At 42.5% G+C, this 23,435-nt stretch overlaps 1 protein-coding gene across 5 annotated transcripts in view; it reads left to right on the top strand.

Moving 5' to 3' along the window:
* The window catches only part of LOC106572095 (cyclin-I), a 58,308-nt gene that overhangs the window by 27,454 nt on the left and 7,419 nt on the right, over positions 1 to 23,435 (top strand). For 2 of the 5 annotated variants that reach the window (XM_014145951.3, XM_014145943.3), the window contains exons 5-9: positions 7,705 to 7,867; positions 12,403 to 12,537; positions 14,481 to 14,555; positions 17,245 to 17,385; positions 22,641 to 22,877. In XM_014145951.3, the coding sequence (XP_014001426.2) occupies positions 7,748 to 7,867; positions 12,403 to 12,537; positions 14,481 to 14,555; positions 17,245 to 17,385; positions 22,641 to 22,877 (708 nt within the window). In that variant the 5' untranslated portion in view covers positions 7,705 to 7,747. Of the gene's footprint in view, positions 1 to 1,548; positions 1,852 to 7,704; positions 7,868 to 9,391; positions 9,460 to 12,402; positions 12,538 to 14,480; positions 14,556 to 17,244; positions 17,386 to 22,640; positions 22,878 to 23,435 lie in introns of those variants that run through there. The other 3 variants (XM_014145925.3, XM_014145960.3, XM_014145933.3) reach the window with 2 other exon arrangements.

Here is a 23,435-nt window from a genome sequence, read left to right as displayed (position 1 = left end):
TTTCTCATTTTGTATCACAAAATATAATGGATTTATATTATAACCCAGTTGGGGGTGGTAATGCAGCATCGGATGCCACCTGCAAGAAAAAGAAGAAGAATGGAAAAGCGTTGCGTAGCTATGGAAAAAGTAGAACATAAAGGCGAAGCAGCTGCTTTACAAGTGGGGTGCACTGTTGAGCACTACATCACATGGGGTTCGTGCTGATTACGTGTAACAGTGTAGGTTCCGTCCCTCTCTTCGCCCCAACCCGGGCTCGAACCAGGGACCCTCTGCACACATCAACAACTGACACCCCCACGAAGCATCGTTACCCATCGCGCCACAAAAGCCGCAGCCCTTGCAACACAAGGGGAACAACTACTTCAAGTCTCAGAGCGAGTGACGTCACTAATTGAAACGCTATTAGCGCGCACCACCGCTAACTAACTAGCCATTTCACATCGGTTACATACGGAGATTGTGACAGCCGGTTAAATGGCGTCCCTTGACCGCAGAAGTGCAGTGTTATTATAAGGAGAATTATACTTGGAATACGGAGGAGGAATGTAGGGGAAAAGAGAGTTAGAGGAGGTCTTAGAGAGAGAGAGGAAGAGGGTGAGCTTGAATCGGTTAAAAATGGGGCAAAAAAGGGAGATGGTTTGTTAAAGAAGAGTGGTAGAAAATGTAAGCAGAGTGAGTTGAAAATAGGAGGAGAAATGGAAATGAAATGAGGGCGACGTATCGGAGGTGGTAGGTGTGGTGAAGTTCGCGGAGCCCGAGGCTTGCACCGAGGGTCAGGGATAAAGATGAGTCTGTGACAATTGGCGTGTAGTTTTTGAAAATAGTGGACCCTTGCATTTTGGCTGATCCATTTGTGGTTTCAGGGTGGGTGAAAACAGAGTTGGGTGCTGTGGAATCGGTGAGGGTAACCAGAAGTGGTCTTGTGATTAATTGTTTGTGGGGCTGGGGATCAGAAATGTTCCTTGCGAGAGAGGCAGGTTGATGTTTCCAGGGTTAGAGTAGGGCAGAAGTTGTCATATGCTGAGGCAGTGAAGACAGTAGAGGAAGATGGGTCAAGAGGGAGGGATCCTGAGAGGAGTGGTGTGACTAGTAGATCTGTACCAGTACAGAGGGATTAACCAACAAGTGATATATTGGATTTTTGGCATTTATATCAATGGTTATCAACTGTACTGCAGGGATGGAATGTAAATCGCAGAAAATAGAGGTTGTGGTGGCAGCTGAAGAGAGGAATTTGGGTGTGCGAGACTTGATGTAAGAAGCATTACAGGGTGTGTTAAGTGGTGGTTTCGCATCCTTTCAGGCTGTTGGCCTGAAGTAGGACTAAAGTGATTTAAATACTAGAGTATGTATGGATGTATGTATGTATGTATGTATGTATGTATGTATGTATGTATGTATGTATGTATGTATGTATGTATGTATGTATGTATGTATTTTGTGTAGTGTTAGATGGTAGGGTATTTGTTTTATTTATTTAGCTTTTCAATCAAGTCCAGTCTAGTAGGTGGCGGTAATGCAACATTTTATTGGATGCCAACCGCCGTTTAAAACCTCATCGAAGAAGAGGAAGAAGCAGACTAGTGAGCGGAGGGGGCGATTTCTCTTTCTCAAGAGTCCACAGTCCTCTTCGGATGTGTAGACCTATGTCTATTCCGTTCAATTTTTTTTATTTATATATATATACATTTCATTTGAAAGACCCCCATTTCTCCCCAAAATAAAACACAACATGGAATCGAAGATGGAGTAACTCCAGACCCTATTTACCTCCTTTTGTTTTACCTCAATTTAATGGACCGGATGATTTCCAAGTCAAACTGTGATTCCCACAGCTTTGCAGGGGAGGTAAGCTAATCATAGCTAGCTAACTAGCATAACGTAGTTATATATATATATATATATATGTATATGTAAAATAGCAAGCTCTTTCTAGCCGTAACTTCATGTATTCATGAAAACGATATATTGGATAATGGACGTTGCCTATTAATGAAATGTTGCTTTATTAGCTAGCTAACGTTTACAATCGGTTAGTGTTTGTTTCTGTTGTGGTTCGGTCGGTAGCTTGCTAACTAGCCAGTAGGTCAGTCACTGTAACTCTCTTACATGACATGTATGAAATGTATTCACTACTGTAAGTCGCTCTGGATAAGAGCGTCTGCTAAATGACTAAAATATAAAAATGTCTTACAAACGTTAGCATAACTAGCTAACGTTAGTTTTATGTTGCAAACCGTAATATTAGCCTAGATGGTCATACGTCTTACTATACGGGTGAAAGATTGCTAGATATGTCTGTTTTTCTATATAACTAGTCAACCAACTAACCCTTCTGGTTTGCTAATTTCTCGAGAGGAGAATAATGTCTCATCACTGTTGTCACTAAAGACGAGTGTTTCACTAGTTGGGACAATGAATGACCAATGTTAAGTTGGTTTGATATTCAGACATTCATCAGACATTCGCTGAAATCCATTTTTTTTTTAAATGGTAAAAATCAATAACTAATTCATTGATTGTTACAGAAACATAAAAATAGATATGGTTTATTCTATAAATGTCTAGCATACTTTTACAACCTGTTTTTTGAATAAAAATTCAGTTTTGATTTGATGGAAATATATAAATTCTTTGAAATGCAATTTCAATTTTAAATCAATTTCAAATTCACTGTCACAGAAACATCAAACTAGGTATGATTTATTCTATAAATGTCAAGCATACTTTTACAACCTTTTGTTTTGATGAAAAATTCCAGTTTTGATTTGATAGAGGGCATGTAGTCCGTCTAGAGGGCGTGTGGTCAAAGTTATAAGGAGTCTGTTATATATTAAATTAGATTACAGGAAAAAACTACTTGATGAAGGGGTCAGGCTTGACTAACAAAGAAGACCCGTGGATGGATCAAGAGAACCAAGAGGATCAACATGGACATTTCACAGTGGAGATAAGGGGAAAATATATATATATATTTATATATATTTATTAGCATGGGTATTGAAAGATGCCAGAGGGTGGAAAACCTTTTGCTACAGGTTGTGGGAAAGGGGCAAAGCACAGACAGTGCTTTGGCGGCAGGTAGCCTAGTGGTTAGAGCATTGGACTAGTAACCGAAAGGTTGCAAGATCGAATCCCCAAGCAGACGAGGTAAAAATCTGTCATTCTGCCCCTGAACAAGGCAGCTAACCCACTGTTCCTAGGCCGTCATTGTAAATAAGAATTTGTTCTTACCTGACTTGCCTAGTTAAATAAAGGGAAAATAAAAGGGACAGAACAATGTAGTATGCAACTGTGAGGGACAGATTTGATCTTTTGAATCATAACCTTTAGAACTACGTGTTCCAGGAAGCGTCTTTAAATGTGTCGTCAATTCATAAAAAGATGGGTGTTTTTATTTATTTTTAATTTTTTTTCAGTCTTCAATGTGTAGCAAGACTGCTCAATGTGTGCTTTGCATCGTCCAGAGAAATTGTCGTCTGACCAACTAGGTTTGTCTTTGTGTAATATAACAGTAGGCTATGAAAACTCACGTAGTTTCATCCTTCAAGACATTTAGAAGTATGAAACTTTGTCTTGAAACTTTTTAAAAAAAAATCAGGGTTATCCTTGCTCTAATGCTGTATTTTTACTCTATTTGATGAGAGATGCGTACCATGAGAGAAATTCGCTGTAATAGGTACACACGTTGTATCTGGCACAAGTGACGATTAAACTGATTTGAATTTTAAAAAGACTGCTGTTATTGTAATGTTTGATATTACAACATTGATGTGTGATAGCTTTTTTTTTTTTATCAACACATACGTTTTTTTTTGTTGCAAATGTACGCCTTTTTATTACTATACAATTTATATTGCCTGAATACTCAACGATAATTAACACCTCAGTTTATGTGTGCTTCTGTCAGGGTTGTGGAAGGGGGCCTCTCTGCTGTTAAATTAGAGACGTATAAATAAAGGTGTGTCTTTTAACTGCTTTAAAATGTGGAACTGTTGCACAAAAAAATGCAAACATTGATTTGGTATAATTTAAAATTGTAAACATTGATTTGGTATAATTTAAAATTGTAAACATTGATTTGGTATAATTTAAAATTGTAAACATCGATTTGGTATAATTTAAGATTGTAAACATTGTACAACTTTATGTCAACACTGTCTACCTTAATATACAACAAATTGCACTTGAAATTAACATTTCTTTCTTCTTCTTGCCTTCCCTGTGGCTCAGTTGGTGTGTGCAACGCCAGGGTTGTGGGTTCGATTCCCACGGGGGGCCCAGTACCAAAAAAAATAAAATGTATGCATTCACTACTCTAAGTCGCTCTGGATAAGAGCGTCTGCTAAATGACTAAAATGTAAATGTTAAAGTTATTGCAAGTAAATGCATATTTTCATTTGACAATCAGTGAAAACGTTGTTGATTTTTTTTTATATAGCTTTAAATGGCATTTTATAGATGTTTTGTATTTCTATCAAGTCAAAACTGGATTTTTTTCCTCAAAACAAAGGTTGTAAAAGTATGCTAGACATTTATAGAATAAATCATATCTAGTTTTGTTTTTGTGACAATCAATTTTCTTTATATATATATATATATATATATATATATATATATATATATAGAAAAAATTGATTGTCACAAAAACAAAACTAGATATGATTTATTCTATAAACGTTTTGAGTAGAGCACTGCGTTTTGTGAACATTTGGTCACCTGATTTACTGACGCTGCTCACCACCAAATACACTCATTCATTGATCGAGATAAAGTTGGTTTTATATTCAAACATTCAGACATTTGCCAAAACCCATTTCAAATTATTGGTCTTAAAAACATGTAGAAGCACACGAATCAGAGCACAATGGGGAAAATATGAGGTAACAATCTGTATTCTTTCTATTTAATGGTTGAAGCATGATAATCATGAATCTGCTCTGTCTATTCTCCATGCCACTCAGAGGCTGCAGTATGATGATCTGTACTCATTGCAACAATTGTCAGCTGGGGGTGTGTTTTATTTTTTTAGGAGCATTGGTGCTCCCAACTAAAAAAAAATACATTCAGGTTGCACAGCAAAATATTTTGGCAGATATGCGATAAAAAAAAAAATGGTATAGGTACAATTGCCAATGTGTTGTGTTAAACAGTAGCGTGAGCAACAATAGTTGAATCTGAGGTTAGCCTTAATAATCAAAAATAAAAATCCCCCATTTGAAACTGATGCGAACAGAAAAATTGTGGAATCGTACCACGATTGGACTAGATGGATGATGCTAAACAAGGTTGAAATGTGATATATAAATTTAAACAAAATACAATCATTTGTTAATTTGACACAAAGTCAAAATCTATAGATTTCAGGATTGCATTGGGGGCGTACTTGTATCACAATGTAGGGCCTTACCTATGCATCTTGGGCCTATTAAATAGGGTATATCAGCATACTCAGTGACACTCCCAGAACACAACCGTGAAAAGTTTTCACAAATCGTAATGTCGTAGCGCTTATTGCGGGACTCAGAAACCACTGTGAAATTACCAACAATAAGCTCACCAGTCAACCCACTGTGTGAGTATTGCAGGGCTGACTCTTAATTAGTCGACTAGACGATTGTTTGGTCGTTATGCTGTTGGTCAACCAATATTTTTTTGGGGGCGGGTCGAGCAGTAGCAAAAAATAAATAAAAATAACTTTTTTTTTTTTTTTTGTGGCACACGAGACAGACACCTGTCTTATTTGCACCCATCTCAGTGATGTAATCCATTGCAGAGGCTGCAGGGACGGCACAGTCCAAGAAGAAAGGGATTGTGGTTAAGACGCATAACTCACGTGTTTCTCCAGAATGTGCTCTCTCCTGCCAATCTGTGCACATTCATTGTTTCATAACTTCATTGTTTGCGTTTTGATTTGTTTTAGTGTTTCTTTCAATTCTCCTTTACATATATCACCAGTAGTTCATTCCTATAATTGTAATCTATAATGTTTGTTTTGTTACGGTAATGGCTGGTAATATATTCAATACATATTTATTCCAGTCTTTTACCATTCTCATTGTCAGGAGTGGACATGTTGTTTACAGAGCGCGCAACCTATGCTACACTAGTGAGAAACACGTTTTTGGTTTATTTCATTCCGTTTTATGAGTTTTGTCAGTTTAGTCATTTGTCTTTTGTTTAGAGCGCTCCTGTCAATGTTGAGTAAGGATGCTCGCCTGATCTATGCATAGAAATAGACCTATAGGCTACTTTGCCTGCATGCAATTGTAGGTATATAAATGTTCCCATTTGGGGATCTGATAGTATTTCTGATTTGACTTAACTCACCACCACTAATGAACTGTGGAGCTTCTCAAAGGTAACGTTTGCGTCACCTCAAACAGCAAGAAAATAAGGTCTGTTTTTACATCCATTGATAATAGTTCTTTTAAAATAAACATCTTTCCTGGTCTCTCCCTTTTTTAATAACCACTCAGCGTGAAAGGGACTGTATATGCTCTGATCCAATGGAAATGTCATTAAAATAGGCCTACCTGATTTAAGTCTGATCCCTTAAACTCTGACTGCTAAATGACGTAAATGTAATATTTTATACAATGTTGCAAATTTGTTAGTGCCTGCTTATGATCAGACCCAAATTATTAGTTGCTACAATGTTTCAAGTTCTTTGCAGACCGGTCATGCTTAGCCAATGGGATTTATAGGATGTTTTTATCCAAATATTTTCTACCTGCATGCTGCAATATTTTTGTTTGCCTATATAGGCTATTTGTACATAGTTGTAATGGGCTCCCGATTGGCGCAGCGGTCTAAGGCACTGCATCTCAGTGCAAGAGGCGTCACTACAGTCCCGGGTTTGAATCCAGGCTGTATCACATCCGGCTGTGCTTGAGAGTCCGGTAGGGCTGCGCACAATAAGGCCCAGCATCGTCCGGGTTTGGCCGTCACTGTAAATAAGAATTTGTTCTTAACTGACTTGCCAAGTTTAAATTAAGGTTACATTTAAAAATAATAATAATTGGCAATATAAGTTACTTGTTAGGTTTATCATTTTCATTTAGATAGAATTTTGATTAACCACACGACAATAATTTTGAGAACGAAGACGTTATTAGAAATGAAATTAAAATGTACATACGAAAACAATAACTGGAACCCAGATCGGTAGAAATGTTAAGATCAATTTGCATTCTGCATGAGAAAAGTTGCCGACTCCTCTAACCTATTACTGGCAACTTCAGGAGAGTAATGGCAGAATCTGCAAAAGCCAGCAGGAGGAGGATGGTTGGGACAGGTTTTTTCCTTCTGGCTATCTTGATCTCTGGATCTCTCTTGAGTCATTTGTGTCTTATTTCATCAAACGGTGCGCTTAAAGCATCAGACAAACGCGATACATATATAGTTGATTTTATTATAACGCATAGGTGTCTATATATGGAAAAATGTGTTGCTCACACTAATGTTCACTACACGTGATACTATTCATGAACATCTTGTAAAACATATGCTAGTGTGTGATGCTCCTTGTTTGTTTTGTTCTACTCAATGCATATTTGTAAAAGCCCTTTTTCCACTAAACTGGAGAGTATTCTTGTCAGATTAAAATCGTCAATAATGAACTCCCAGACCCAGCTCTGTTACTCCACTGACTGATGATAAAACACGTTCTCTTCTGTGTGTTTGGCTGCCATCTTACAGGTAGCTGTATCCAGTGAGGAGGGAGGTGTATCCAAGGGTGAATATGAAGTTTGCCGAACCCTTGGAAAGCCAGAGGCTGTCTTTTCTTCTGGAAAAGGCCGCCTCTAGGGAAGCCCTGATGTGGAAGGTGTACGTGCCCAAAAAGCCATCTCCCAGCAGTCAGGTGAGTCCCACAACACACAACATACTGTTGTCAATATGAAAGGGAAAGCAGCAGGTCATTAAAATTACTGTATTGGTCAATTGCACCCAAGGTCCAACTGAAATTTGACTATCACTTTTAACCCAATCCCTTCGAAAGACACGCATACGTACAAGTATTTTATTTTTGCTGGCTTGCCTCTAACCGCTAGGCTAACTGCTGCCAATGTTAGACCATGGAGGTGGTGAAATTGTTATTTCCTTGGTACAGCTATCTATACCACCTGAGGTCAGAGTTATGGAGAGAATTCATTTGTGAAGTGCAAAGGGGCATTGACTAAAGCACCTGCTGTGGCAGAGGTTCATGCTTTCACTTCTCCCCTAGTTATTAGTCCAACGAACAGACAAGTCTGTTTTCTAAAACCTCCTCAGTTAAGATAAGCTATTACTGCCAATGCCACCAGAGCCTGATATTGAGCTTTTTCCAACATAGAGGACTCTGACCTCCCTCATCTGGCCTCTACAGTAACGGGCACAGCCTGTCCCAAAAAACGGATTGCCGTGACGGGCACAGCCTGTCCCAAAAAACGGATTGCAGTGACGGGCACAGCCTGTCCCAAAAAACGGATTGCAGTGACGAGCACAGCCTGTCCCAAAAAACGGAGTGCAGTGACGGGCACAGCCTGTCCCAAAAAACGGAGTGCAGTAACGCCAATCCAAGCATGTCAAGACAATAACAGGGGGTCCTGGTAGATTGGTTGTTTTGCTCGCTGACTACTAATTTCACAATGATGCAAGAGTCACTTTAACACGGTGACATAATGGTGAGAAATGGCCCGATGGCTTTAGGGCAAGGCTAGTTCAGGTCACTTTGAAGCAAATTCTTGTTTGTGTCCCAATTAGTATCCTTTTTCCCTAGTGCACTTGGGCTCTGGTCTAAAGTAGTGCACTATATAGGGAGTTGGGTGCCATTTGGGACACAACCATGTCTGTTGAGGATAAAGACTTCCAGTGAGACCAGTGCTGGTTAGACCAGTATCATATTACAGGTAAAGGCGTCCTCATGCTTCCCCATCTGAAACAGTTTGTGTCATATATTGACAACATTTTTGTACGTTTTGGTCTTCGGCAAGGTTTTTTTTCAGCTGTATTGTGCACACAACATTTGAAGCAAGCCGAAGTTTGGTAGCCGAAATCTACACCTCTTAGTCGGTGATTGGTCAACAGTAGGGATTCTTCAATGAAGTGTTTGTTGTCATTCAACAAGAGACGACTCGTTTTCGTGCACATTCTTTCACTTGAGAAATTCTACACCAAACATCTTAGGCCGTCGTTGTAAATAATAATTTGTTCTTAACTGACTTGCCTTGTTAAATAAAGGTTAATAATAATGATAGTTACAGTTCATATGAGGAAATCAGTCAATTAAAATAAATTCATGAGGCCCTAATCTACGGATTTCACATGACTGTGAATACAGATATACATCTGTTGGTCAAAGAGAGCTTTAAAGAAAATAGATCTCACAATGGGCCTCAGGATCTCGGTATCTGTGCATTCAAAGCCCTGATGTGGAAGGTGTATGTGCTCAAAAAGCCATCTCCCAGCAGTCAGGTGAGTCCCACAACATACTGTTGTCAATATGAAAGGGAAAGCAGCAGGTCATTAAAATTACTGTATTGGTCAATTGCACCCAAGGTCCAACTGAAATTTGACTATCACTTTTAACCCAATCCCTTCGAAAGACACGCATACGTACAAGTATTTTATTTTTGCTGGCTTGCCTCTAACCGCTAGGCTAACTGCTGCCAATGTTAGACCATGGAGGTGGTGAAATTGTTATTTCCTTGGTACAGCTATCTATACCACCTGAGGTCAGAGTTATGGAGAGAATTCATTTGTGAAGTGCAAAGGGGCATTGACTAAAGCACCTGCTGTGGCAGAGGTTCATGCTTTCACTTCTCCCCTAGTTATTAGTCCAACGAACAGACAAGTCTGTTTCTAAAACCTCCTCAGTTAAGTTAAGCTATTACTGCCAATGCCACCAGAGCCTGATATTGAGCTTTTTCCAACATAGAGGACTCTGACCTCCCTCATCTGGCCTCTACAGTAACGGGCACAGCCTGTCCCAAAAAACGGAGTGCAGTGACGGGCACAGCCTGTCCCAAAAAACGGAGTGCAGTAACGCCAATCCAAGCATGTCAAGACAATAACAGGGGGTCCTGGTAGATTGGTTGTTTTGCTCGCTGACTACTAATTTCACAATGATGCAAGAGTCATTTAACACGGTGACATAATGGTGAGAAATGGCCCGATGGCTTTAGGGCAAGGCTAGTTCAGGTCACTTTGAAGCAAATTCTTGTTTGTGTCCCAATTAGTATCCTTTTTCCCTAGTGCACTTGGGCTCTGGTCTAAAGTAGTGCACTATATAGGGAGTAGGTTGCCATTTGGGACACAACCATGTCTGTTGAGGATAAAGACTTCCAGTGAGACCAGTGCTGGTTAGACCAGTATCATATTACAGGTAAATGCGTCCTCATGCTTCCCCATCTGAAACAGTTTATGTCGTATATTGACAACATTTTGTGACATTTTTGTACGTTTTGGTCTTAGGCAAGGTTTGTGCACACAACATTTGAAGCAAGCCGAAGTTTGGTAGCCGGAATCTACACCTCTTAGTCGGTGATTGGTCAACAGTAGGGATTCTTCAATGAAGTGTTTGTTGTCATTCAACAAGAGACGACTCGTTTTCGTGCACATTCTTTCACTTGAGAAATTGTGCACCAAACATCTTAGGCCGTCATTGTAAATAAGAATTTCTTCTTAACTGACTTGCCTAGTTAAATAAAGGTTAAAAAAAAATGTTTTTATAATAATGGTAGTTACAGTTCATATGAGGAAATCAGTCAATTAAAATAAATTCATGAGGCCCTAATCTACGGATTTCACATGACTGGGAATACAGATATACATCTGTTGGTCAAAGATGGCTTTAAAAATATATATCTCACAATGGGCCTCAGGATCTCGGTATCTGTGCATTCAAATTGCCATCTATAAAATGCAATTGTGTTCGTTGTCCTTAGCTTATGCCTGCCAATACCATAACCCCACCACCACCATAGGGCACTCTGTTCACAACATTGACATTCACATACATGTGCTCTGCGGTTGTGAGGCTGGTTGGACTTACTGCCAAATTCTCTAAAACAACGTTGGAGGCGGCCTATGGTAGAAATTAACATTCAATTCTCTGGCAACAGTTCTGGTAGACATTCCTGCAGTCAGCATGCCAATTGCATGCTCCCTAAACTTGAGATCTGTTGCAGTGTGTTGTGACAAAATTGCACATTTTAGTGGCCTTTTATTGTCCCCTGCACAAGGTGCACCTGTGTAATGATCATGCTGTTAATCAGCTTCTTGATATACCACACCTGTCAGGTAGATGGATTATCTTGGCAAAGGAGAAATGCTCACTAACAGGGATGTAAACAAATTTGTGCCCAAAATTTGAGAGAAAAAAAGCTTTCTGTGCATATGGAAAATTATTTTATTTCAGCTCATCAAACTTGGGACCAACACTTTACATGTTGCATTCATATTTTTTTTCAGTGTAGATGTAAAATTGTGCGACTAAGAACAATGATTTTGGCAATGAGGCCCTTTATCTACTTCCCCAGAGTCAGATTAATTTGTGGATACTATTTTTATATCCCTGCGAGCAGTTTGAAGGAAGTTGCTAACTAATGCTACCGCAATTGCTAACGAATGCTAGCGCAATTGCTAACTAATGCTACCGCAATTGCTAACTAATGCTACCGCAATTGCTAACTAATGCTACCGCAATTGCTAACTAATGCTACCGCAATTGCTAACTAGTGCTACCGCAATTGCTAACTAGCGCTACCGCAATGACTGGAAGACTATGCGTATCTTCTAGCATGGTAGCAGATACACATAGGCGTGCAATCATTGTGCCTACGCTAGTTAGCATTGGCTCGCAAAACTACCTCTAATTTCCTTCATATAGGACATAGAGACATAAAAATGGCACGCACAAATTAATCTGACTTTGGGGAAGTAAGTAAAGGGCCAAAATCCAGAAGTATCCCTTTAAGGGATTATGCAAGGCACAGACCAGCATACCGAAGCTAGGATACAGACTCCTTAAACAGGTCGGTTCAGAAGGTCAGTTGTCATGGTTTTAACGTTCTTTGTTGTCAAGGGACCAACATACTTTTAACAGAAATGTTAGCAGCGTTTGTTTCTTTCATTGACATTCATGTTCTTTCTCAAATTAATATATTGTTCCTGTAGTTTAATCAAGCCTATGATTTTGACTTTGGTTGAGACTTTTTGTAAGTTATTTAAGTGAGTGGTTTTAATATCTTGTGCGTTGATACTATAGCCTAATTGTACTTTTTAATTATTTTTTTAGTTCCTTTTCTCTGAATGTGAAAGGGTCATTCAAGCACTGTTTACTGACACTTAATGCTATGTCTCCTCAGCGACTGACCTGTGATTTTACGGACCCCTTCTGCTTCTGTTGTTCCCCAGGATACAGACATCTCCCCTGCCCAGCGTGATGAGGCTGTGTGCTGGCTCATTAACCTCCACAATGACACCAAGCTATATCCAGAGACCCTCTCCCTAGCCATCAGTATTTTGGACAGGTTTTTAGGCACTATAAAGGTAAGGTGTATAGATGAAGTACTAAAACCTTTTTCATAAGTAATAATAGATAATAAAAATGTATTAGCCATTAGGGCTGGGAATCACCAGGGACCTCACAATACGAAATTATCACTATACGTAGGTGCCGATACGATTTGATATTGTGATTTTTATTGTGATTCGATGTTTCAAACATATTGCTCACCATATGTTGTAAATAATAATTTGTTCTTAAACTGACTTGCCTAGTTAAATTTAGGTTAAATAAAACATGTCTGCTGCCAAGAGACAAGAGCCATGAGTTTTGATCCGTCATGGAAATAAAAATGCTGGAAACATGTTGACTCACTATTTTAAAAGATGTAGAACAAGCTATGCAGGAAAAATACTGGCGTTTTTATGCAGGCACAGCCAACTAGTGCAAAAATAATATTATGATATTGTCAAAATGATACTATATATAATTGAAAATAATATCCCGATATGTAACTATTGATTACGAACCCCCCCTTCACTAAAATGTTTTGCTCATATTCCACTTTACTTTCTATACATTAATAGCTCAGACACTTTAATTTACAAAAAGGACAAGTTAATTAGTGGGTGATGGTGATTTCAGAACCAAAGTGGGGGGGGGACAAAACAAAAACATAGGCTACATTGCGCCCCCCCAAAAAAAAAATCTGATAGTGGTAGTGGGGTGGTAGATGTCTCCATTATGGCTTTAATCTGATAGTGGTAGTGGGGTGGTAGATGTCTAGTCTCCCTTATCGCTCTAATCTGATAGTGGTAGTCGGGTGGTAGATGTCTCCATTATGGCTCTAATCTGATGGTGGTAGATGTCTCCATTATGGCTCTAATCTGATAGTGGTAGTGGGGTGGTAGATGTCTCCATTATGGCTCTAATCTGATGGTGGTAGATGTCTCCATTATGGCTCTAATCTGATGGTGGTAGATGTCTCCATTATGGCTCTAATCTGATAGTGGTAGTGGGGTGGTAGATGTCTCCATTATGGCTCTAATCTGATAGTGGTAGTGGGGTGGTAGATGTCTATTCTCCATTATGGCTCTAATCTGATAGTGGTAGTGGGGTGGTAGATGTCTCCATTATGGCTCTAATCTGGTAGTGGTAGTGGGGTGGTAGATGTCTAGTCTCCATTATGGCTCTAATCTTATAGTGGTAGATCTCTAGTCTCCATTATGGCTCTAATCTGATAGTGGTAGTGGGGTGGTAGATGTCTAGTCTCCATTATGGCTCTAATCTGATAGTGGTAGTGGGTGGTAGATGTCTAGTCTCCCTTATGGCTCTAATCTGATAGTGGTAGATCTCTAGTCTCCATTATGGCTCTAATCTGATAGTGGTAGTGGGGTGGTAGATGTCTAGTCTCCATTATGGCTCTAATCTGATAGTGGTAGTGGGGTGGTAGATGTCTCCATTATGGCTCTAATCTGATAGTGGTAGTGGGGTGGTAGATGTCTCCATTATGGCTCTAATCTGATAGTGGTAGTGGGGTGGTAGATGTCTCCATTATGGCTCTAATCTGATAGTGGTAGATGTCTAGTCTCCATTATGGCTCTAATCTGATAGTGGTAGTGGGTGGTAGATGTCTAGTCTCCATTATGGCTCTAATCTGATAGTGGTAGTGGGGTGGTAGATGTCTAGTCTCTGTTCTCTCTCCTCTTCAGTCCTGACCCAGTGACTCCGTTCTCTCTCTCCTCTTCAGCCCTGACCCAGTCTCTCCGTTCTCTCTCCTCTTCAGTCCTGACCCAGTCTCTCCGTTCTCTCTCCTCTTCAGGCCCACCCAAAGTGATAGGCCTAAAGTAGTTACCCTTCTGTGTGTACCTGGCAAGTTGTCTGAACAGGGAACATTTGGAACCCAGGGTGCTGAGTTTAGACAGTGGGTACTAGTGACATCACGTAGTCCTCCTGACCCAGTCTCTCTCTCTCTCTCTCTCCTCAGGCCCGTCCAAAGTACCTCCGCTGCATCGCCATCGCCTGTTACTTCCTGGCTGCCAAAACCAGCGAGGAAGACGAGGTGATTACATACGACACCACACATCCTTCCTTAGTGAATACATAACCATTACCTACGACACCATCAGTCCTTCCTTAGTGAATACATAACCATTACCTACGACACCATCAGTCTCCTTAGTGAATACATAACCATTACCTACGACACCATCAGTCCTCCTTAGTGAATACATAACCATTACCTACGACACCATCAGTCCTCCTTAGTGAATACATAACCATTACCTACGACACCATCAGTCTCCTTAGTGAATACATAACCATTACCTACGACACCATCAGTCTCCTTAGTGAATACATAACCATTACCTACGACACCATCAGTCCTCCTTAGTGAATACATAACCATTACCTACGACACCATCAGTCTCCTTAGTGAATACATAACCATTACCTACGACACCATCAGTCTCCTTAGTGAATACATAACCATTACCTACGACACCATCAGTCTCCTTAGTGAATACACAACCATTACCTACGACACCATCAGTCTCCTTAGTGAATACACAACCATTACCTACGACACCATCAGTCTCCTTAGTGAGTACATAACCATTACCTACGACACCATCAGTCCTTCTTTAGTGAATACATAACCATTACCTACGACACCATCAGTCCTCCTTAGTGAATACATAACCATTACCTACGACACCATCAGTCCTTCTTTAGTGAATACATAACCATTACCTACGACACCATCAGTCCTTCTTTAGTGAGTACCGAACCATTACCTACGACACCATCAGTCCTTCTTTAGTGAGTACATAACCATTACCTACGACACCATCAGTCTCCTTAGTGAATACATAACCATTACCTACGACACCATCAGTCCTTCTTTAGTGAGTACATAACCATTACCTACGACACCATCAGTCCTTCTTTAGTGAGTACATAACCATTACCTACGACACCATCAGTCTCCTTAGTGAATACATAACCATTACCTACGACACCATCAGTCTCCTTAGTGAATACATAACCATTACCTACGACACCATCAGTCTCCTTAGTGAATACATAACCATTACCTACGACACCATCAGTCCTCCTTAGTGAGTACATAACCATTACCTACGACACCATCAGTCCTTCTTTAGTGAATACATAACCATTACCTACGACACCATCAGTCCTCCTTAGTGAATACATAACCATTACCTACGACACCATCAGTCCTTCTTTAGTGAATACATAACCATTACCTACGACACCGTCAGTCCTCCTTAGTGAATACATAACCATTACCTACGACACCATCAGTCCTTCTTTAGTGAATACATAACCATTACCTACGACACCATCAGTCTCCTTAGTGAGTACATAACCATTACCTACGACACCATCAGTCCTTCTTTAGTGAATACATAACCATTACCTACGACACCATCAGTCCTTCTTTAGTGAATACATAACCATTACCTACGACACCATCAGTCCTCCTTAGTGAATACATAACCATTACCTACGACACCATCAGTCCTTCTTTAGTGAATACATAACCATTACCTACGACACCATCAGTCTCCTTAGTGAATACATAACCATTACCTACGACACCATCAGTCCTTCTTTAGTGAATACATAACCATTACCTACGACACCATCAGTCCTCCTTAGTGAATACATAACCATTACCTACGACACCATCAGTCCTTCTTTAGTGAATACATAACCATTACCTACGACACCATCAGTCTCCTTAGTGAATACATAACCATTACCTACGACACCATCAGTCTCCTTAGTGAATACATAACCATTACCTACGACACCATCAGTCCTTCTTTAGTGAGTACATAACCATTACCTACGACACCATCAGTCTCCTTAGTGAATACATAACCATTACCTACGACACCATCAGTCTCCTTAGTGAATACATAACCATTACCTACGACACCATCAGTCCTTCTTTAGTGAATACATAACCATTACCTACGACACCATCAGTCCTCCTTAGTGAATACATAACCATTACCTACGACACCATCAGTCCTTCTTTAGTGAATACATAACCATTACCTACGACACCATCAGTCTCCTTAGTGAATACATAACCATTACCTACGACACCATCAGTCCTTCTTTAGTGAATACATAACCATTACCTACGACACCATCAGTCCTCCTTAGTGAATACATAACCATTACCTACGACACCATCAGTCCTTCTTTAGTGAATACATAACCATTACCTACGACACCATCAGTCTCCTTAGTGAATACATAACCATTACCTACGACACCATCAGTCTCCTTAGTGAATACATAACCATTACCTACGACACCATCAGTCCTTCTTTAGTGAGTACGTCGCCATTCCGATTCAGAATGCTTTATTTGTCAATTTGATTTGCAGCTCTATTAAAACTGTTTTATGAATGGCCAAAGAAAATAGTTTTCCAAATGCTGAAATGTTTGGCTCTGTGCTATTAAGATTAGTTCCATTAGGAGGTCAGACAATTAAGTTGAAATAAAATGATTAGAGTTCTTGGTGCCAGAGAGGAAGTGGTTGGTGGGCAGAGAGGAAGTGGTTGGTGGGCAGGGTTGGTGGGCAGAGAGGAAGTGGTTGGTGGGCAGGGTTGGTGGGCAGAGAGGAAGTGGTTGGTGGGCTACCTTTTTGCTTGTTTGCTATTGTTGTTTTGAATCGCACTAACCCAAAGTCCTGTGTGTGTGTGCAGCGTGTGCCGTTGCTGCGTGACTTGGCCAGCAGCAGCAGATGTGGCTGCTCCCCATCAGAGATACTAAGAATGGAGAGGATCATTCTGGATAAACTTAACTGGGACCTGCACGCTGCCACACCGCTGGAATTTCTACACATTGTGAGTTTTGGGTTCCGTCACCACATTCATAGTAGTGTCCTGGACAGAACCACCGCTAGAGGCTTGAAGTAGTGTCCTGGACAGAACCGCCGCTAGAGGCTTGAAGTAGTGTCCTGGACAGAACCGCCCGCTAGAGGCTTGAAGTAGTGTCCTGGACAGAACCGCCGCTAGAGGCTTGAAGTAGTGTCCTGGACAGAACCGCCGCTAGAGGCTTGAAGTAGTGTCCTGGACAGAACCGCCGCTAGAGGCTTGAAGTAGTGTCCTGGACAGAACCGCCGCTAGAGGCTTGAAGTAGTGTCCTGGACACAACCGCCGCTAGAGGCTTGAAGTAGTGTCCTGGACACAACCGCCGCTAGAGGCTTGAAGTAGTGTCCTGGACACAACCGCCGCTAGAGGCTTGAAGTAGTGTCCTGGACACAACCGCCGCTAGAGGCTTGAAGTAGTGTCCTGGACAGAACCGCCGCTAGAGGCTTGAAGTAGTGTCCTGGACAGAACCGCCGCTAGAGGCTTGAAGTAGTGTCCTGGACAGAACCGCCGCTAGAGGCTTGAAGTAGTGTCCTGGACACAACCGCCGCTAGAGGCTTGAAGTAGTGTCCTGGACACAACCGCCGCTAGAGGCTTGAAGTAGTGTCCTGGACACAACCGCCGCTAGAGGCTTGAAGTAGTGTCCTGGACAGAACCGCCGCTAGAGGCTTGAAGTAGTGTCCTGGACAGAACCGCCGCTAGAGGCTTGAAGTAGTGTCCTGGACAGAACCGCCGCTAGAGGCTTGAAGTAGTGTCCTGGACACAACCGCCGCTAGAGGCTTGAAGTAGTGTCCTGGACACAACCGCCGCTAGAGGCTTGAAGTAGTGTCCTGGACAGAACCACCGCAAAGAGATAATTTGAAACCGGTTCTATATACTAGATTTAGAGTTATTTTGCAACTTTAGTTGTGAATGATACAATCCTTAGAATGTCTTAGAAATAAAAACATATATGGGCTGCATGATGTGACTATAGACTATTGATGATTTGAGAAAGTACCAAAAAAAACGCTTGATCTCTGTTCTTTGCCTCAGGCTGCACAAACGGTTCTCAGCAAGTGGTCATATTTTCACCCATCAATCACACTATTCTCAATGTAATCTAGTCTTTATTAATATGTAAAATGAGTTTTGATTCAGAATGGTCCATTTATTAACGGGCAGGAACAGAGAGAGGGGAAGAAACACCTGTTATCTGTTTGCACTGGAATAGGGAATGGAGGCCACTCTCCCACCGGTACGTTTTTCTACTTTTATAGTATAAATTAATATAAGAACACTTTTATTTCACTGTACGCATCAACCGCTATTTGAGGAGCATGCTCTCGCTACGTGAATGTTGATATTCCCGCCCCAAACTCTGTATGTCATGGGCTCTCCAACCTTGTTCCTGTAGCTACCCAGTGCTCTGTATGCCATGGTCTCTCCAACCTTGTTCCTGTAGCTACCCAGTGCTCTGTAGCTACCCAGTACTCTGTATGTCATGGGCTCTCCAACCTTGTTCCTGTAGCTACCCAGTGCTCTGTAGCTACCCAGTACTCTGTATGCCATGGTCTCTCCAACCTTGTTCCTGTAGCTACCCAGTACTCTGTATGCCATGGTCTCTCCAACCTTGTTCCTGTAGTTACCCAGTAATCTGTATGACATGGGATCTCCGAACCTTGTTCCTGTCGCTACCCAGTACTCTGTATGCCATGGGCTCTCCAACCTTGTTCCTGTCGCTACCCAGTACTCTGTATGCCATGGGCTCTCCAACCTTGTTCCTGTAGCTACCCAGTGCTCTGTATGCCATGGTCTCTCCAACCTTGTTCCTGTCGCTACCCAGTGCTCTGTATGCCATGGTCTCTCCAACCTTGTTCCTGTAGCTACCCAGTGCTCTGTATGCCATGGTCTCTCCAACCTTGTTCCTGTAGCTACCCAGTGCTCTGTATGCCATGGGCTCTCCAACCTTGTTCCTGTCGCTACCCAGTGCTCTGTATGCCATGGGCTCTCCAACCTTGTTCCTGTCGCTACCCAGTGCTCTGTAGCTACCCAGTGCTCTGTATGCCATGGGCTCTCCAACCTTGTTCCTGTCGCTACCCAGTGCTCTGTATGCCATGGGCTCTCCAACCTTGTTCCTGTCGCTACCCAGTGCTCTGTAGCTACCCAGTGCTCTGTATGCCATGGGCTCTCCAACCTTGTTCCTGTCGCTACCCAGTGCTCTGTATGCCATGGGCTCTCCAACCTTGTTCCTGTCGCTACCCAGTGCTCTGTAGCTACCCAGTGCTCTGTATGCCATGGGCTCTCCAACCTTGTTCCTGTCGCTACCCAGTGCTCTGTATGCCATGGGCTCTCCAACCTTGTTCCTGTCGCTACCCAGTACTCTGTATGCCATGGGCTCTCCAACCTTGTTCCTGTAGCTACCCAGTGCTCTGTATGCCATGGTCTCTCCAACCTTGTTCCTGTCGCTACCCAGTGCTCTGTATGCCATGGTCTCTCCAACCTTGTTCCTGTAGCTACCCAGTGCTCTGTATGCCATGGTCTCTCCAACCTTGTTCCTGTAGCTACCCAGTGCTCTGTATGCCATGGGCTCTCCAACCTTGTTCCTGTCGCTACCCAGTGCTCTGTATGCCATGGGCTCTCCAACCTTGTTCCTGTCGCTACCCAGTGCTCTGTAGCTACCCAGTGCTCTGTATGCCATGGGCTCTCCAACCTTGTTCCTGTCGCTACCCAGTGCTCTGTATGCCATGGGCTCTCCAACCTTGTTCCTGTCGCTACCCAGTGCTCTGTAGCTACCCAGTGCTCTGTATGCCATGGGCTCTCCAACCTTGTTCCTGTCGCTACCCAGTGCTCTGTATGCCATGGGCTCTCCAACCTTGTTCCTGTCGCTACCCAGTGCTCTGTAGCTACCCAGTGCTCTGTATGCCATGGGCTCTCCAACCTTGTTCCTGTCGCTACCCAGTGCTCTGTATGCCATGGGCTCTCCAACCTTGTTCCTGTCGCTACCCAGTGCTCTGCAGCTACCCAGTGCTCTGTATGCCATGGGCTCTCCAACCTTGTTCCTGTAGCTACCCAGTGCTCTGTATGCCATGGTCTCTCCAACCTTGTTCCTGTAGCTACCCAGTGCTCTGTATGCCATGGTCTCTCCAACCTTGTTCCTGTCGCTACCCAGTGCTCTGTATGCCATGGTCTCTCCAACCTTGTTCCTGTAGCTACCCAGTGCTCTGTATGCCATGGGCTCTCCAACCTTGTTCCTGTCGCTACCCAGTGCTCTGCAGCTACCCAGTGCTCTGTATGCCATGGGCTCTCCAACCTTGTTCCTGTCGCTACCCAGTACTTAATTTAGGAAACCAAGTGAAATCTGTTTGGGAACATTGATAGTAATATGTTTCTGCAACAAAACATATTTCACTAAACTATTGATAGCCTGTCTGCGAGCTCGAAAAATAAAGGAGAGAGAGAGAGGAGGAGATTGAAACTGCTGGTGAGATATTCTGTATAGCTTAAGGTAATGTGTCATGTAATTAATAATGAAAATATAAAAACTATTCCCTATTACTAGGCTATTCAAATGCACTATAATTGTAGGTTAACTGTAAACTGCTCTGCACAATCAATGGACCAACTGCCTAAGGCTGTAAGTTCTCTCCCAGACTCATGGATTGACATTTTGGAGCGTAAACAGTCCAACAGTCCATGCATAATAATACAGTCCACACTGAAAGGCAATTACTCAAATTTGTTTAATTTTGGAGTATAGGCTAGACCAATTATGTACCAAAAACATCTTAAATCATTTTAGTTTTATGTTTTTCTGCCATGTGTAATATGCGGTACTCTATGTATTGTATAACGGCACAATCATAATTTTAATTAAGGTATTTTTTTTAATGGCTTGCGCTTATGAATATGCATAAGCTGAATGTGTATGAGTGTTGTCAAACTTCTTTGTTCAAATTGTTCATCACAGTGACGTGAGTTTTAAAGGTAAGATGGGCCTAGTGGTCGTGATTTTCGAGAAAATTTGCATTGATGTCAGAGGTACAATAGAGCCCTGAGTACCAGGCCATTAGGACCTGATGGAGGGGCAATAGAGCCCTGAGTACCAGGCCATTAGGACCTGATGGAGGGACAATAGAGCCCTGAGTATCAGGCCATGAGGACCTGATGGAGGGACAATAGAGCCCTGAGTACCAGGCCATTAGGACCTGATGGAGGGGCAATAGAGCCCTGAGTACCAGGCCATTAGGACCTGATGGAGGGACAATAGAGCCCTGAGTACCAGGCCATTAGGACCTGATGGAGGTACAATAGAGCCCTGAGTACCAGGCCATTAGGACCTGATGGAGGGACAATAGAGCCCTGAGTACCAGGCCATTAGGACCTGATGGAGGGACAATAGAGCCCTGAGTACCAGGCCATTAGGACCTGATGGAGGGACAATAGAGCCCTGAGTACCAGGCCATTAGGACCTGATGGAGGGGCAATAGAGCCCTGAGTACCAGGCCATTAGGACTTGATGGAGGGACAATAGAGCCCTGAGTACCAGGCCATTAGGACCTGATGGAGGGACAATAGAGCCCTGATTACCAGGCCATTAGGACCTGATGGAGGGACAATAGAGCCCTGAGTACCAGGCCATTAGGACCTGATGGAGGGACAATAGAGCCCTGAGTACCAGACCATTAGGACCTGATGGAGGGACAATAGAGCCCTGAGTACCAGGCCATTAGGACCTGATGGAGGGACAATAGAGCCCTGAGTACCAGACCATTAGGACCTGATGGAGGGACAATAGAGCCCTGAGTACCAGACCATTAGGACCTGATGGAGGGACAATAGAGCCCTGAGTACCAGGCCATTAGGACCTGATGGAGGGACAATAGAGCCCTGAGTACCAGGCCATTAGGACCTGATGGAGGGACAATAGAGCCCTGAGTACCAGACCATTAGGACCTGATGGAGGGGCAATAGAGCCCTGAGTACCAAGCCATTAGGACCTGATGGAGGGACGATAGAGCCCTGAGTACCAAGCCATTAGGACCTGATGGAGGGACAATAGAGCCCTGAGTACTAGGCCATTAGGACCTGATGGTTGTTAACAAGCTGGGTACTACTAACACATGTCCAGAGTGATTTAAAGGAGGTTACGGTGACTCAACGGTCACGTGGAATTTGTCTGCAGTCATGAAACAGCCGCCGCCACAGCCCTATGTACAACCGCTAACTAACAGGCTGTTGTTTCCCTTCAGTTCCATGCCATGGTGCTGTCCTGCAAGCCACGGTTCATGTTGGGTCTGGTGGGGTGTAACCCGTCGCAGCACCTGTCAGTGTTGACCCAGCAGCTGCACTACTGCCTGTCCGACAGCGCCCTGCTACAGCCCCTCTCCCGGGGATCCATGCTGGCGCTGGCCCTCGTCACCCTGGAGCTGGAGAATATCTGCTTTGACTGGCTGGCTCTCACCATCAACCTGCTCAGGAAAACACAGGTACTAAACTCTCACTGTCCTCCTGCTCAGGAAAACACAGGTACTAAACTCTCACTGTCCTCCTGCTCAGGAAAACACAGGTACTAAACTCTCACTGTCCTCCTGCTCAGGAAAACACAGGTACTAAGAAAGCACAAGTAGGCCTGCAGTACAGTATGTTGAGATAGGGTTCAGTTAGGCAGTGAGGGCTTCTACCTAAATCACAGACATGTACCGGTGTTGATGTGGAGTCCAATCTGACCCACTCCCTATCCAGGTGATTCCACACCAGGGGAGTGGAAAATAGTTATCTCAGAATGTTCTGGAAATTCTCACATAGGAACTTCATTGGGAGGAAGGGATGTTTATCAATAGTGGACCATCGCGCTCTCCCAGAAGTTTGGATGGTGTGTAAAAACTCATTCATTCAGTTAAAAGGTGTGATGTAAACATATATAGCTTCCTTTTAATGTTTCACTTGTTTTCTCTTCACTGCATCTGGGATCGCATTCAGACATTTTGGCTTTACAGCCTTCTTCAGTGTCTAGGTACAACGCTTTTTCATTCAAAACAACATTT

Source organism: Salmo salar, chromosome 01 (genome assembly GCF_965601325.2).
Source record: "Salmo salar chromosome 01, fSalSal1, whole genome shotgun sequence".
Taxonomy (NCBI): Eukaryota; Metazoa; Chordata; class Actinopteri; order Salmoniformes; family Salmonidae; genus Salmo; species Salmo salar.
This window is presented reverse-complemented; position numbering and strand designations above follow the sequence as displayed.